Genomic DNA, 18,595 nt, shown 5'->3' with positions numbered 1-18,595 from the left:
CACCTTCCAAAAAGAAGCACTTATAAGTTTTGTGCAGTGACTTACCAGTTCCTAAGCTGGGAAGTACTAAATGCTCTATCTTAAAGTTCCTCTACACACGTTCTAGTAGGTATTACTTAATATAAAGCTACCTTACTAAATATTTCATGATTATCAACTTCTTTAAAATTATTTTATACTTATAATTATAACAAATGAATATAAAAATAGAAAACATAGAATTAAACACAATTATAAAGAAAGCAGGGCTGGGAATATAGCCTAGTGGCAAGAGAGCTTGCCTTGTATACATGAAGCCCTGGGTTCGATTCCCCAGCACCACATATATAGAAAATGGCCAGAAGTGGCACTGTGGCTCAAGTGGCAGAGTGCTAGCCTTGAGCAAAGAGAAGCCAGGGACAGTGCTCAGGGCCTGAGTCCAAGGCCCAGGACTGGCCAAAAAAAAAAAAAAAGAAAGAAAGAAAAGAAAAGAAAGCAATGTATCTCACCCAAATGAAGAAATGCAACTTCCCCACAGAGAGAGTCACTGGTCCCCACACTTCAGTGATAAAAGTATATCACATGTGTTCCTCTCTAGCTCTACTCAGGCTTTAGAAACAATGTTATTCTAGCTGTGGACTGTGAGTTGCACTGGTTGCCTCCTTTTCTATTACCTAGGGAAACTTTAGCTTAGAATTACTTCTTGCTTAAATGACATACACAGCTTAGTAAACTCATCTCAACATGGAAGACTTTTAAAAATAATTTTTTAAATTTTTATTGTTATTATAAAGGTGATATACAGAGGGGTTACTGTTTCATAAATCAGGTAATACATACATTTCTTTGTGGACAATGTCACCCCATCCGTTGCTCTCTCCCATAAACTACATAGTTCGTTTAAATGATTTTTAAGTAGATAAGATTTTTACGTGTCTTAAAAAATAAAAACAAATGATGTTTCTCTGGAAGCACCTCTCCCACGCCTGTCCACAGGTACCCATTCCCTCTGGACCTATCCCAGTGTTACTTGAAGGAAACACAAATGAGTGTAACATTTCTACTCCTACCCTGCAGTACTCACAACACACATCCTAAAGATCTTGTAAAAATACACTCAGCTTTCTTTTATTATGTTGACAGACAATACAATACTCTGGCAAGTGCCTAAGACTAGGTACTAGGACTATGTTGTCTTATTACACTTGTACCTTTAATCTATTTAAGTCTATCCTAGTACATGGCATGAGTTATAATTTGAATCACAAATAGACTTTTCCAAACATTTTGCATCTTGCCCATGTTTTTGGATTTCGGCTATTTTAACAGGTACATAGAATTTAATTTACATTCCCTAAAATACTGTGTAAAGCACCTTTTTAGATTTTTTCCCCCATTTTAAAATCAGGTTGTTCGTTTCTTTGTTGTTATGTTTTAGGAGTGTCTTTCACAGAACAAAAGTTTTAAAAACTTTTCTTAAAGGTTTCTATTTCAATGAAGACCAGCTTACTAATTACTTTCACAGATGTTAGTGATGGGGTAGGATTGATTTTCACAATATTAATCTAATACCTAGGCAATTCACTTTAAATCCAAATATAGGAAGAAAAAGGTTTCAGCCAAAAGAAAGATGACTACTAAAGATAAGACAAATAAGACCAGAGGCATTACCATGCATGAAGTAAAGCAGTCCACTGTGATAGAAGTAGAAGGAAGATGTAACAGTGCATGTGTATGTGCCGAGTGAAAATTACTCGAGGCTTGAAAACTGGAGACTCATTTAGATTTGGATTTCTCAAGATCTATTTATGGAGAAATAAACACACACACAACTTGGGAGTCCCATCTGGAAACTTAAGAGTACCTCTCAGACACTGATGAAACTAAACAACAGGCAGTAAATTGTGCTTGATGTCAACAATGTCCACCATCTAGACCTAACTGACATTTGTAAAACAATAAAGTGTTTATAAAGCCTAAGTGTAGAATATTATTTTCAAGGGCACATATTCATAAAGAACAGTCCATATTCTGACCAAAAAACAAATTCTGAAAGTACTGAAAAAGTAAAGATTGTTATGACAGTAACAAAAATAAATATGAAAAACCAAAACAGCCTCAAACTTTGAAATAAATTATGGACTTCATGCTTTATGAATCAAAGAGAAAATTGAACTGCATTTTTAAATCCATGAAAATGAAAATACAAGATATAGCAAATCTTTGGGATCTATCTAGTCACTGCTCAAAGAGAACTTTGTAGTTTTAATACTGAAAACTGAAATGGGAAAGAATCAAATACCTAATTTTCAACCTTGAAAAGCTAGAAAACAAATGGGCAAATTAAATCCGGAGAAAAGAGTAAGAAAGAACAAAGACAAAAAAGAAATGTAGCAATGTAAAAAAACAGGCTCACAAGCCAAAAGTAGCTTCAATATTTCATGAGACTGAAAAAGCTCTAACATGAACATTTTAAGAATAATAGGAAAAATAAAATACATAATCTAACTATTACCAGTGAAAGAGAAGTTGGCCTCAGTTTTTACAGAGAACAAAACAATAAGACATTATGAACAACTCTATCACAATAAAAACTAAGTAACTTTAATGTAACAAAGTCCATGAACCCCAAAGTATACTAAATGAATCTTGTAAAGAATGCAACAGAAAATCTAAACAGCTCTATAGCCTTCAAGAAACTAGCTTTGAGGATGAATTTTTCCCAAAAAAAGTCCAAAGTTCATTTTTAAACTCTCTCAATATTCAAGGAAAGAAGTATCAGTATAATGTAGAATCTTTCGAAAAATAGAAAAAAAATAGTCCTCCGTTTGTTACTTAAATTCAGCACAATATCAAAACTGACAGACATTATGAAAACAGGAAACTATGGGTTGATAGTCTTCATGATTACAGATGTAAAGATAACGAATAAAACATCATTAAATGGACAATTAAACACAACTACATGCCATGTCATGGAATTTTTTCCCCCAGTACTGGACACTGAACTCAAGTCTTGAGCATGCTAAGCAAACACTTTATCACATAAGCCATAACACTAACTAGCCAAGGAACTGTTTCAATATTATTTTTTTTAATCATCTGGCAAGGTGGATAAAGAAAGTTGAATACTATCAAAAAGATGACTTACAGCTATGAAAAATGGAATAAGGAAACCTGTTGGAAGTGCTATTTTGGTTAAGGCAGGGAGACAAAGTATATGAGAGAGCAGCAAGATTAACTGGAATACAGTGTAAAAGTGTAGAGACAATTAATTTCCATATAACTAATATATGCTAATACATAAATATATAATCATGCACTACCAATAACAGCATAGACTTGAAAGTAGTTAATACAAGTTCTTATTAAAGAAGTTATTTTTTAAGTTTTAAAAGTTCTGTTCTGTGAAGGAAGAACACTGACAAGGGAATAAAGAAACTAGTGCCAGTTGGACAAATAAATGTTTGAGAATACATATCTGATAAAGGGGTTACAAAGAATACACAGAGGGGCTGGGGATATGGCCTAGTGGCAAGAGCGCTGGCCTCGTATACATGAAGCCCTCAGTTCAATTCCCCAGCACCACATATACAGAAAATGGCCAGAAGTGGCGCTGTGGCTCAAGTGGCAGAGTGCTAGCCTTGAGCAAAAAGAAGCCAGGGACAGTGCTCAGGCTCTTAGTTCAAGGCACAGGACTGGCAAAAAAAGAAAAAAAAAAGAATACACAGAGAACTCCTAAAACTCAACAGTAGGAAAACTAACAATCTGATTTTAAACTGGGAAAAATCTACAATGGTGCTTTACACAGTATATTGTAAATTAAATAGCTAATTAAAATAGCCCAACCCCAAATCATGGGCAAAATCAGAGCCTGGTGAGGATATGAACATTTGGTATGGGTGGAAATACAAAATGGGTTGGCCATTTTTTCATGAAATTAAAACATGCTATTAACAGATGGTTTAGCAATTATGCTCCTTGGATTTTACCCAAATGAGCTGAAAATTTCCATCACCTTTATAACAACAATTTAAACATTACAAATAAAATAAAGATTAAGAATGCTACACATCAATGCTGACAGTAGCATTATTCTTAACTGTCAAATTTTAGAGAGAGATGGCTGAGTATTGATAGCTCATACCTGTAATCCTAGCTACTTGGGAGGCTGAGGGCTGAGGATCATGGTTCAAAGCTAGCCCGGGCAGGAAAGTCCATGAGATTTTTATCTCTAACAACCAGAAATCTGGAAGTGAAGCTGTTGTTCAAAAGTGATAAAGAGTGCTAGCCTTGAGTAGAAAAGCTCACAGGCAGTGCCCACACCCTTGAGTTCAAATCCCATGACTAACCCCCCCCCCAAAAAAAAATTGGACAGAGAAAAAAAAGATATTCAGTTGGAAAATATCCAGACAATGGAATACCAGCCATCAGTCAGAGGACATGGAACAATCTTAAATGTATATTACTAACTGAAAAAAGTCCATCTCAAAAGACTGTCACAGATCTCCTACAGAACCTTCTGTAAAAGGTGGTGACAGTTTTTACCAGGACTAGAGAGAGGAAAAATCAACAGGAGGAGAGGACTTTTAGGGCAGTGAAACTCTTAACGATAGCAGTGGCTGCTCATCATTCAATGTTTGTCAAAATCCAGAGAATGTATGTGGAATGAACCCTGCTGTCATTATATACTTAGGATAATAAAGGTAAGTAAGTGCAGTTCATGGCCTATAACAAATATATTACCTACCCTGGTGCAAGGAAGGGTGTGGTGAGCCATGTATATCTATGCTTTCTGTTCCATTTTGCTATGAACCTAAAACTGCTTTAAAATATAAAAATCAATTTTTTTTAACTTTTGTTTCTTGCCAGTCCTGGGGTTTAAACTCTGGGTCTGGGAGCTGTCCCTGAGCTCCTTTTTGCTCTAGGTTAGCACTCTACCACTTGAGCCACAATGACACTTCCAGCTTTTTCTGTTATTAATTGGAGATAAGAGTCTCACAGACTTTCCTGCATGGGCTGGCTTCGAACTGTGATCCTCAGATCTCAGAATCCTGAGTAGCTAGGATTACGGGCATGAACCACCAGTGCCTCACTAAAAATATAAAAATCTATTTTGAAGTCAACATAATCCATCATACTAAGTAAATAAGAGAAAAATCCACAATTATTTCAGTAGCTATAGAAAACCTTAAGACAAAATTCAGCACTAATTACTGGTTAAATTAAAAAATTGTCAGCAAAACTAATGGAACAGTATTTCTTCAATCACAGGGCATCTACCAAAAACCCTATCATTAATTAGCATAAGACTTAGCAATGAAGTATAGAACCCTTTCTCCCTCTGCTTGGCAACCTTTCCTCAACTTAGTGTAACCCATGAGGGTATGCCTTTGCCTTCTGCTGGCGGAAGACAAGGCCGAGTGCTCTTTCATAGTTTCTGGGGTTCAGGCATTTCCCTGGGAGATGGGGAAAAGGGATCCTTCAGGTCCCGACACAACTTTATGTTACAAAGGCACACGAATCGAGACTACAGGATTGGCATAGGATAAACAAATAAGAATAGGCAGCACACCAGATCTATACAGTGCTAAAGTAATTCAAAAAGGGGGAGAACACACCTATTTCAACATACGTTGAACGTAGATTTTCTTAAAGAGAAAAACGTAACCTTCACTGTCTTGTCACATCATACAGAATTTTTGGGTTTTGCCAGGACCAGAGCTTAACTTAAACTCAGTTTCTATTCACTTAGCGTTTTGCTCAAGGCTGATTGATGCTCTACCACTTGAGCCACACTTCCAGCCTAGTTTAGCTGATTAGTTGGAGATGGAGTCTCAAAGACTTTTCTGTGATATATCACTGTTGCAATTACTTTCAACATGCCATGTGAAACCGTAGCTTCTATTGTTGATGATCCTCTTATATCCCCTTCCTGCGGTTGTACCTGCACTATCACTGTATCTTATCTGAGTACATTGAAAACTGTATATACTGGTATTAGAACAAGGAAAGTAAAAGGGAATACCAAAATCAAGAGACACAGGATAAAAAGACAAACGACACAAAAGCAATACTTGCAAAACTGTTTGGTGTAAACCAACTGAACAAGTCATGGGGGGAGAGGGAAAAGGGGAGAGGGGAGGGGGGAATGAGGGAGGAGGTAACAAACAGTACAAGAAATGTATCCAATGCCTAACGTATGAAACTGTAACCTCTCTGTACATCACTTTGACAATAAGAAAAAAAAAAAAAGACTTTTCTGCTCAGGTTAGCCTCACCAGTGATACTCCAGGTCTGAATCTCCTGAGTAATTAGGATTACAGATGTGAGCCACAGTGACTTGAGATAATTTGCCAATCTAACCAGGAAGGATGAGTGGAGGGGAAGGGCTAAAATCATAGAGCTTTGAGGAAAGAAAAAACTTCAGTGAATAACTTTGTGACACAGATATGAACATGGATTTCTTAGGGGGGAAAACACTAATCACATTAGAAAATTTTGATAAAATTATACCATCAAAACTTAACATTTCAACAAAGTGCCAGTGTCTCATGCTTATAATCCTAGCTACTCAGAAGGGTAAGAGCTAAGAACTATGGCTCTGAGCCAAATAGGGCAAACAAATTAATCATGAGACTCTTATGGCCAAATAACCAGCAAAAAGCTGGGAGTAAAAGTGTGGCTCAAGGGGTAGAGGTGCTAGACACAAGTGAAAAAACTGAGAGCATAAGATCCCAAGTTCAAGCCCAAATACCATTTAAAAAAAAAACTTTTTGCAAAGCAATAAACATTTCATTGTTTTTTGTTGTTTGGGGTATTTGTTTGTTTTTTGTCGGTCATGGGGCTTGAATTCAGGTCCTAAAGCTGTCCCTGAGCTCTTTTGCTCAAGGGGGTAATGCTCTACCACTTTGAGTCACAGCTCCACTTCCAGTTTTCTGGTAGTTAATTCTAGATAAGAATCTTATAGGGGCTGGGAATATGGCCTAGTGGTAGTGTTTGCCTCGTATATATGTGAAGCCCTGGGTTTGATTCCTCAGCACCACATATACAGAAAAAGCCAGAAGTGGCGCTGTGGCTCAAGAGGTAGAGTGCTAGCTTGAGCAAAAAGAAGCCAGGGACAGTGCTCAAGCTCTGAGTCCAAGCCCCAGGACTGCCCCCCTTCCCCAAAAAAAAGGGAATCTTATAGGGATTTTTTTTTCTGCCTGGGCTGGCTTCAAATCGTGATCCTCAGACCCCTGAGTAGCTAAGATTATAGGCATGTGCCACCAGTACCCAGCTAACTTCACATTTTTAAGAATGCAAACTACCAAGCTACTAACTGAGAAAATACTGGCAATATGTAAAACAAGAGATTCCCACAAATATGAAATATAAAGAATGCCTACAACTCAGTAGTAAAAATACAAGCAACCCTCAATTTATTTTTTAAATGAATAAAAATTTCAACATTTACTTCACAGAAGTGAATCATGAATAAGCACATGAAAACTCATTATATTCATGTGGAACACAAATCCAAGTCACAGTACAAGATACTTTTACATACCCACAAGGATGGCTAAAATTAAAAAAAAAACTAGTAAATAAATTGGTGAGAATGTGGAACTGATAGAGATCTAGTATGTACAGTCACACTGGAAGAAGTGTGCCCATTTCTTCTAAGTTCATACCTACCATTAGCATAACAGCTCTCACTACCTAGGTGTTTGTATAAAGAGAAGGAAAACGTATTTCCATAAAAATGTAAATATTCATATCACACGTTTTGCTACTCTCAATAATCAAAAAGCTGGAAACAATCACCAAGAGAACAGATTCACTATGACACACTAGTCTACCATTCAGCAGTCAGGAGGGAGGTTACACAAGCACAAGGAGGAATCACAGACATTACCCTACCAGAAAAAAGCTGCACACAAAGAACACATGTTGCATGACTCCATTTGTGCAAGATTTTCCCACATCAAAATTAATCTGAAGTTAGAATTCAGCACAGTGGTCGTCACTACACAGGAATTACAGGGAACTGACAGGAAATGAACCTTTCCAGGATGACAGAAATATTCTCTAAAATGACTCGGGTGAATCCCTTCACCAAAATTCATGGAACTGTACATATGCAATTAGTATATATCAATATATACCAAAGTTGTCACAAATGATATAAAACAAAGAAATTTTCATTCCAATTCAAACAAAAATCAAAAATTTCTTTAGTTTTTTTTAAAGCAACATCAATCTTCAGAAAATTGAGCAAGAACACTTTGCAAATAAATCATCTTATGAACTAAATATATCAACCAAACTGTAAGGAAAATATAAGATACATCAATTTTTTAGAACCATCTTTCTTATGTACATGAACAAAAACATTCTAAACAAAGTATTAGCAAACCAACTACATCTATACAAGGAAAAAGTTGGATTTATAAACTAGTAGAATATAATATTTCAAACTTAATAACTAATTCTGTATTACCTACATACAGTAGTTAAATCATATCATCAGTGTAGAGACAAAGGTGGGTGGGGGGGAATGCTGGAAACCCTGGAATCATTCCCCAGCACTACCAATGAACAAACAATAAAAAAGTAATGAGAACAAGTAACAACAGACTGGGTATCTTGACTTATACCCAAAATCCCAGCTATTCAGGAATATGAGAGGAGGAGAGGATTGTGAGGCCAAAATAAATAAATAAAATGAATAGAAGCCAGCAGTGGCTCACATTTTTAATTGTAGCTACTCAGGAGGCTGAGATCTGAGGATAAAAGTTCAAAGCCAGCCTGGGCAGGAAAGTCTGTGAGACTCTTATCTTCAATAAACTACTCAGAAAAAGCCAGAAGTGGTGCTGTGACTCAAGTAACAGAGTGTTAGCCTTTCGTAAAAGAAGCTCAAGAATAGAGCACAGCCCTAAATTCAAGCGCAGGACCAGTAAAAAAAAAAAAAAAAAGTAAAAAGTAACTGAGTTCTTATCCCAACCATTAAGCTTTGAATGTAGTGGTGCCCACCTGCAAACCCAGCTACCAGGCAGATATAAATGGGAGAGTGGTCATTTATGCTAGCTTGGACAAAAAAACATAAAACCATACTGGAGAAAAATAACTACAGCTAAAAGAGCTGGTGACATAGCACAAGTGATAGAGCATCTTCCTAGAAAGCAGAATGCCCTGAGTTCAAGCCCAGTACTACAAAATAGTAGTAAGGGCTGTAGTTGTTACTGTTGCTGTTGTTGTTTTTGGCCAGGCATGGTGCTGTAATTCCAGCCCTCAGAAGGTAAATGAAGGATCATGAGCTAAAGACAAAAGGTTGGTCAACAATAGCACAACCACCTCAAAAAATAAAAATGTTAACTCTGGTTCATAAGAAAAACACTACAGAGACTAAGACTAGAAGAAAAAGAGTAACAGAAAAGGCAGTAACAAACTTCACACTCAGGCCAGATGCCAGTGGCTCACACCTGTAATCCTAGCTACACAGGAGGCTGAGATCTGAGGATCATGATTCCAAGTCTGAGAGAGTCTCACGTCCTTATCTCTAATTAAACACCAAACAGCCATAAATGGAGCTGTGGCTCAAGTGATAGTGCAACAGCCTTGAGCAAAAAAGCTCAGGGACAGCACCCATGCTCTGTGTTCAAGCCCTAGGACCAGCATACCAAAGAAAAAAATCTTCACACACAGGAGTAAAATGCTCAACACTTAACTTCTATGAAATACATAACTGGACATTCCCCAATTTCAGAGCCTGTAATTGCTACAGTCCTTAGAAGCATCACAGGGCTATCATTCTGCATGCATTAATAAACTGGTGGCTCTCATCCTCTAAAGGTATCTCCAGGATGGAACTGGTGGTCAGAAAGCCCACAGCAGGATTAGAGAGCTGGAGCTATTAGCCTTACCTTACCGAGGGAGAAAAGCTGAAGGGATGAGTTCATCACCAGCGGGCAATGATTTAATCAGCCACACCTGTATAAAATAGCCTCCCTAAACTCCCAAAAATATAGCGTTTGGACAGCTTCACAATAGTTGAACACAGGGAGGAGAAGGGAGAGAGGGCACTTCAAGAAGAGTAATGTTTCCCAGAGTGCTACAAGCCACTCCAAATCCCAGGGGAAACTTATAGCCAGTAGTTCAAGAGGTCTGGACATACCAGTATCTACAGTTAGGGCAGTCTCTCATCCTGAGCCCTGACATTAACCTACAGGTAGTGTCAGAGTTAATTTAAAGGACACTCAGCTAGAGTTGCTGCAGAACTGCTTTCTTGCTGATGGAGAGAAATTTGAAATGTTTGGGATCACAGGCTTCTGCGTTGGTGAGTGTATAGGAAAAACTGGGTGTGCTTATTCTTGTATCTACAGAGTCCTGGACTCACAAACCAGACAAAGATGTCCATTTTTACCACCTGAATCCAACATTTTATTAAATATCTCCTTTTTCTTTGCCAGTCCTAGGGCTTGAACTCAGGGCCTGAGCACTGTCTCTGGCTTCTTTTTGCTCAAGGCTAGCATTCTACCACTAGAGCCACAGCCCTACTTCGGGCTTTTTCTGTTTATGTGGTGCTTAGGAATTGAACCCAGGGCTTCATGAATGCTAGGTAAGCACTCTACCACTAAGCCATATTCCCAGCCCCATTAAATATCTTCTCTATGGTAATATTAAAGGAAAAAGAAAAACATAAAAATTGGAAAGAAAAGATGCTGTCATTATTTAGAGATGAGAGGCCTAAGTACATGAAAAAAAAAATTGTAAGGTTTGCCAGAAAGGAAGGGAAAGGAGACCCGCTACATGGTTCAGGCAGAAAGGAGTTTATTGGGAGAGAGCAAACTACTGGCTCCCACGCACAATATGGAGGTGTGGGGAGACAGAGGGGAAGGAAGAAGAGAAAAAATACAGAAAGAGAGCAAGAGAGAAAAGGAAAGAGAGCAGGGACTGTGTTGAGCTGGATTATATAGGAAAAGGTAGATTGGTGACCTCAGAGAAGGAGGAGGTAACTGCCTCCAGGTGTGCCAGTTACCTAGGTAACTCAGGTACTGGGTGCAGACTTAAACAGGTGGGGAGCATCTACATGGAGCCCTGGGGGAGGAGGGAGTGGACCTTACAAAAAATTTTTACGGTATTTTTTTTTTGTCTTTTCTTTTTTGGTAATGGGGATCAAACCCAGGACATTGCACTTGCTAGGCAAGTGCTTTGCCACTGAGCTACATCCCAGCCCGTTTACAAAAAATTTTAAATCTATGTGTAAACCAGAATTAGTTAGTTAAAATGCCAACATCTTTAAAAGACCAATATAGAAACATCTATTACATTTCTATCCTAGCAAAAGCAAAACCTAGAATATAGACTTCTAAAATTATCAACAAACATCGGACTCGCAAAATTTAATGAAATATGAGCAAGACTTAGATTGAAACTATTTTAAAAATTACTACACAAAACAGAAGAACCTTGGATTGGCAATGTGGCTTAGTGGTAGAGTGCTTGCCTAGCATGCTCAAAGCCTTGTATTCGATTCCTTAGTACCACATACACAGAAAAAGCCAGAAGTGAACCTGTGGCTCAAGTGATAGAGCACTAGCCTTGAGCAAAAAAGAAGCTCAGGGACAGTCCCCAGGCCAAATTCAAACCCCAGGACTGGAAAAAAAAAAAAAAAAAACGCCAGAAGTCCTTTTTGTAATAATATGCGAAAATGTTTACAACAAATGACACCAAAATAAGCCCACAAAGAATAGACTGAACTTTGACCCACACTTCAAAAAACACTAATCAATACCAGATGGATCACAGACCTAAATGCGAAAGTTTTCTTTTGAAAGATTATAGGAAGAATTTCTAAAAATATTATAAAAAATAATGTTCCTGACCTTCAAGTTAGAAACATTTCTTACAATGATCACAAAGAGCACTAATTATAATTACTGCTTTATAAAGAGCAGTTTAATTAATTGAACCACCCTAAAAGAAAGATTTTTCAATACAAGGACTATAAAGAGAAGGAAAAGCCAAAACACTCTCTCTCTCTCTCACACACACACACACACACACACACACATCCCACCTCTAAGAGATTATGTATACAGTAAGCCAGACAGCCTACCCACCCAACTCCTACTTTCCTAACACAACCCCAAAACGTGCTCATATTCCAAAAGGGTATGAGCATGATGTGAAGTAGCATGAAAAACGTGTTGAACTAAGGTAGTAGTGATAAGGAAATGAAAAATTATACTGCATGTCATTATTCATTCACCAAAAATGGGAAAAGTTAAATGAGCCAAGTGTTAATAAGGCTGCAGAAAAACTGGAAATATCAGACATTGTTGGTGAGAGCACAAATAGGTAAGCACCTGGGAAATTATTAGGCATTATGTACTAAAAAACTAAATATGCCACATAAATGAGTGCTTGCAGCTCACAAAATACATGTACATATGATTGCTTTATGCTTTGGGGGTTTTTGTTGGTTGTACTGGGATTTGAACATAGGGCCTCATGATTGGCAAGCAAATATTCTACCACTGAGCCATGCCTCCAGTACTTTCCTTTTCTCTTGCTTTTTTCTTTTGGTGGTACCAGGGTTTGAACTCAAAGCCCTGTGCTTGCTCAGCTGGCACTTTACCACTTGAATATATCTGCCCTCCAGCATTTGGCTGGTTAATTAGAAATGAGGGCCTAGAGGATTTGTCTGCCTGAACTGGCTTTGAAACCATAATCCTCCAGATCTCAGTCTCCTGAGTAGCTAGGATTACAGGCATGAGCCACTGGCCAAAAAACAGTTAACTTAAACAGGAAATACTAGTATAAATAAACAACATACAGCATTATTCATACAAATGAATTTTTCATTCATTTATGTTTCACTCATCCAATGAAAAATAAGGATGAATCATGTAAGGATAATGTGGAGCAAAAAACCCAGAAACAAAAAGATCCTGGCTTATAATGTCATTAGTATAAAAATAGAAGGGCACACAAATCTATGATCAAAGTGTCAACAAAGTAGTGGTTATTCAGAGAGGGCAAGGAAAACCTTACTGATTGCTGGAAATATCCCATATGCTGACCAGCATTATGGCTACACAAGTTCATACAAATGAATCTCTATAAATCCAGTCAGCCATATTATTTGATATAATTACAAAACATGTAATTAAACATTATATTATCTAATTAAGCATAATTACAGAAATTGGTATTTTATATTAGACATAACATAATTATATGAAGTTCTGTAAATAATATAATAGCAAAAATATATGATAGTATGTATAAAATATATACATTTTAAGACAACACACATATATTATACTTATTTATAAATATATACTTGACAAATAAAAAGGGGTAATTTATTGTCAGCAGACCTCTGCACTAAAGAAATACTAATAATAACTGGAAACAGGGCCCAGCTACTTGGGAAGCAGAGACAGGATATTGACGTTAAAAGCTAGCCCAGGAATAGTATTAGACTCTATCTGAAAAACAAGCTAAAAGCAGAACACCTAGTGGCATGGTACAAGTGGTAGAACACTTGAAGCTCTTCTAGGTACAAGGCCATGAGTTCAAGCCTCAGCAGAAAAGGAGGATAGGAATGGAAGAGGAGATGTAATAGAGAACATTCCACAACAATTGGAGGGAAAAGATCACTGCCGGGAAGATGATATGACTGTTATCAGCAAAAACTGAAATAAATAGAACAGAAACCAATTCTCTCAGAAAATAACAGATCAAGAGAAAATACAAAGTGGATTAAATGCACATTTTAAAGAAGGGCTAGATATCCATATTCTAAGGTCCTATTCTCTCAGATAGCATATTCAAGCCAAAGAGAAGAAATACAATATTAGTGAGCACAAAGTAATAAAAGAAAGCAAATCTATAATAATAACTGAAAATGCAATGGTTAATTCATTGAAAACAATATAAAACTGATAGTGCCCTAGCAAGACAAAAAAAAAAGAGCAGAAAATGAGTGACCAACTGAATCAACAAATGGCCAATACATGATTAAGATTTTAAAAATTAGATGATGTGACTAAACCTAGAACAACTGATATTAGATGATGTGACTAAACCTAGAACAACTGATACCCAAATTAAAAGTCCACAGACTCTTCCACTTACAGAATTAAATATGCTATTTTAAATATCCACGAATAACCTCCAGTCCCACAGCCTCACCTGTGGAATGTTAGGAGCTTGTAATAGCAATGACAATCTTCACAAATTCTAGGAAACAGTAAGAGTACTCTTCTAATGAGACCATTGATTATTAGAAACAGGAAATTTTTAGGCCTATTTCTCTAAAAAATAAAAGTAAAAATAGGCTCAAAGTTCCTAAAAACAACAACAAAAATCACTCATTAATAACAGCATACCAAATCTACTCACAGATGAAAATAAAATAACAGATTCTCAACCAAGCTGGAATTATTTTAGGAACTGAATGTGAGTTAAACATTTGAAAAATCAATGTCATTCACATTATTAACAAAGTAAAAGAGACAAAAGATGAAGATAAAACATTTTATTAAAACTAAACACAATTGATGATTTTAAATGCACAATTAGCATAGCTCACTTTGTAAAAGAGAATAAACTGGAAATCAGTTCTAAGACAGGAGGAGGAAGTCAGAGCTCAAGACTTCTAACAAGATAGAGCAATTTAAGACAATGTAAGCAATGGCATGAGGACAGACAAACCAAAGACACAAAAAGGAGTGCAGAAAACTGCTCATGTGAAGTACACTTAACAACATGAATTTCCAAACAGAAGTATCTCATTCAAAACTTTGGTATATTTTCTGATTAGCCGTATCAATTTCAATAGCAAGTAATTATTTCTATATTTTTCTGAAATCTACATAAAACATTTCCAAAACAAATAGCAGACATTCGATAAAATCTTAGTTTCTTATTTCTTACCTCACCAAAAGCTCCTCGACCAATAACCTTTAATATTTCAAAGTCTTCTCTATGTAATCGCATTTGTTTCACTTTAGAAGTAAACGGTTTTGCTGGAAGAAAAAAAAAAGAGCAACATGAATTACTTTCTTACTGAAATTGATACAAATTAGATATGCAATAGGACAGAATATTAGTTATACAACAAATGTTCCAATTTAAGAATTACACTGAAGTACCTTAAAAATCTCATCAAACGGGCTAGGAATATGGCCTAGTAGCAAGAGTGCAGCCTTGTATACATGAAAGCCCTAGGTTCGATTCCTCAGCACCACATCTATAGAAAACCAGAAGTGGCGCTGTGGCTCAAGTGGCAGAGTGCTAGCCTTGAGCGGGAAGAAGCCAGGGACAGTGCTCAGGCCCTGAGTTCAAGCCCTGGGACTGGCAAAAAAAAAAAAAAATCTCATCAAACTACATGATGAATTGATTTAATTTTCTGAAGAAAGCAATATACTTTTTCTTATATATAATCCATTTTTTGTAAGAGAAATACTTTTTAACACCAAAAGGCATGAATTAAAGCATAGCAGCAGGGAAGGAAAAATAGGCCCTTTATTCTAATCTTAAATATTCCATACATTCTAACTATCAATAATACATTAAATATTTCAACACAAAGGTCCAAGGAGGTTTTTTTAATGCAAATTTTGTGACACCAGATAGATCTAAGCAATCTCTATCCGGTAAATTAGTAATTCTTTCATATTCATTGATCTATAATTTCTTAACATACCTTAGGGAAAGAGCAAATGATAGTAACAGTGACTGGAACATTTTTAAAAGATAATTATAATATGATATCCTCCTTCAAGAAGCTCAAAGTCGGGGCTGGGGATATGGCAAGAGTGCTTGCCTCGTATACATGAGGCCCTGGGTTCGATTCCCCAGCACCACATATACAGAAAACGGCCAGAAGTAGCGCTGTGGCTCAAGTGGCAAAGTGCTAGCCTTGAGCAAAAGGAAGCCAGGGACAGTGCTCAGGCCCTGAGTTCAAGGCCCAGGACTGGCCAAAAAAAAAAGAAACTCAAAGTCTTCAGATAGGACAGTGTAAGATATGACAGTCCCACGTGTGAATGAATGTGTGTATGAATGTGTCTGCATACACATTCACATGAGGGAAGCATACCTACTGATGAAAGGTAGTATTTCTAACAGAGGTAATATAAGCACTTCGGGAGCAAAGAAGAAGGGACATGATGGTCCAAACACTTAGGCTTAAAAGGAGGTAATAGGGGGGCCCTACTTTGAGAACTATGTCCTTTCCATTCCTTTCCCTGGGTTTGCCCATATAGACCATTCCAGGCAAACAGAGATTCAAGGAAGTAAATTTGGTTAGTGGTAATACATTGTTGAGAAGAAGTTAGAGATGAAAATAAGGACTCTCTTGAGGCCTTAAAAGTCAGGCAAAGAACTTAAATGTAATCCTACTAGTAATGCAAGATAAAGTTGACATTTTAAAATGATTGCTATACATTTTTTCTTATTGCCTTTAACAGAAGTTTAAGAGTATTTCCTTCTCTCTCATGCCCATCTTTATTCTGAACAAAAAGAGTTTGTATGATTAGAAGAGCATACATAAGAACAGTTCTCTCTCTTCCCCTTATGAAGCCAGACAGTGACATGTACTTGAGCATGAGAGGAGCAGACAGAACAGAAACAGTGAGCCTATAGATTGTTTTCATGTTAGAATATTGAACCCTCACTCGCTTAGAAATACATATTGATTAAGTCAAGCTATATTTGTGCTGTAGATTGTAAGAGAAGGAAACAGGGATTTTATCTCTATTTGAATTCACACACTAGAGAACAGGGTGATAAAAGAAAAAGACCAAGTTTGTGTGAAGATTATGATGGAACCTGCATAGAGAAAAATACACAGGTCAGCCAGGAAGTGAACACTTTGATTACAATGACTACGGCATCCCATTTTTCCTTGTAGTAAGTCATTCCAAATCTCCTAGCTATTGTGAAGTACACAATGCATTCTTACTGACTGCAGTCACATTGCTGTGCAATTTCTTCTAATTTAGGAGTCTTTGTATTGCAAACTGACCTCAACCCATCCTTCTGCTCCCAACCCTCTCCTGCTCCTACTGTACTATAGAACACTGTAAACAATTCCTCCAAAATAACTGTATTTTGACAGCTTTATCTAATCTGTCTATTCTTTTTCCCCTTCCTTAGAATCCTGTAATGACCGCCTCCCATAGAAGCGTAAGGTTCTATCTACTTCTACAAGAACAACTTTTTCAGATTCCCAAAAGAACATGAAGTCCTCAGGTTCCATCCATGTTGCCCACAAGAGTATGACTTCACTCTTTTTATAATATTTTATTGCATCACATTTTCTCTATCAATAGACACCTCTGTTGATACCCTATCTTGAGTACTGTCAATAGTGCTGTGGTGTACACTGGAATGCAGATGTCTCTTCAATAAATTGATTTCATTTCATTTTGGTACACACCCAATAGTAGGACTGTTATATAATAAACTTTCTTGGGCAACTTTCATACTGTTTTCTACTACAGCTGTTCTAATTTACATCCCCACAGATAGTATATGAGTTCTCTTTAATCTGCATCATTGCCAACATTTGTATTGTTTGTTTTGTTTTTCTGTCTTTTGACAAAATATAATGTCTTATTGTAATTTTTATTTCATGTCTCTGGTTACTTGGGAAAAGGGAAGGAAGGAGGGGGAAGCAGGAAGTGAAGATAAAGAAGAAACAGGAAAAAGAAGGAACCAGGGGAAGGGAAGAAGGTGGACATGGTAGAACACATCTGTATTTCTAGAAGGCACCGTTAAGGTACAGTCTGAGAATATCCCTCGAAAAGTTGTGAAACCCTATCTGAAAAACTAAAAGCAAAAGGACTGCTGTGGCTAGTAGACTGCTTACCTAGCAAGTGCAAGGTCCAGTGTTTAATACATACACATACACACACACACACACACAGAGAAATAAAATAGTATTTACAGTTTCATGAGCCACAGTGTCTCTGTGCCAACTACTCTACCCCACTACTGCATCATGAAAGCAAATAAAAACAATACATAAACAAAAGAATGGGGCTATATTCCATTAGTTTATCTCATGTGTTTTCAAATCCCTGGAGCAATAGAAAAATAAACCAGAAATTATTAGCTTACAAACAGGTTCCCCAAATGACTGGTGTATTTATATTAAATTTTTTACTAAATGGAGAGAAAAAATTATCCACAATTCACACAATTAAAAAACAATACTGTGGGGCTGGGGATATGGCCTAGTGGCAAGAGTGCTTCCCTTGTATACATGAGGCCCTAGGTTCGATTCCCCAGCACCACATATACAGAAAATGGCCAGAAGTGGCGCTGTGGCTCAAGTGGCAGTGTGCTAGCCTTGAGCAAGAAGAAGCCAGGGACAGTGCTCAGGCCCTGAGTCCAAGTCCCAGGACTGGCCAAAAAAAAAAAAAAAAACAATACTGTAACTTAAGAAAAATTCGTTTTAAAAATCTGTAGTATAGGGGCTGGGGATATGGCCTAGTGGCAAGAGAGCTTGCCTCATATACATGAGGCCCTGGGTTCGATTCCCCAGCACCACATATACAGAAAATGGCCAGAAGTGGCACTGTGGCTCAAGTGGCAGAGTGCTAGCCTTGAGCAAAAG

General features: G+C 37.2%; 1 protein-coding gene across 1 annotated transcript in view; it reads right to left on the bottom strand.

Moving 5' to 3' along the window:
• The window catches only part of Cdc42bpa (CDC42 binding protein kinase alpha), a 172,787-nt gene that overhangs the window by 139,534 nt on the left and 14,658 nt on the right, over positions 1-18,595 (bottom strand). The window contains 1 exon segment of the mRNA XM_048357522.1: positions 14,908-14,999. Within this exon segment, the coding sequence (XP_048213479.1) occupies positions 14,908-14,999 (92 nt within the window).

Source organism: Perognathus longimembris, chromosome 11 (genome assembly GCF_023159225.1).
Source record: "Perognathus longimembris pacificus isolate PPM17 chromosome 11, ASM2315922v1, whole genome shotgun sequence".
Classification (NCBI taxonomy): domain Eukaryota; kingdom Metazoa; phylum Chordata; class Mammalia; order Rodentia; family Heteromyidae; genus Perognathus; species Perognathus longimembris.
This window is presented reverse-complemented; position numbering and strand designations above follow the sequence as displayed.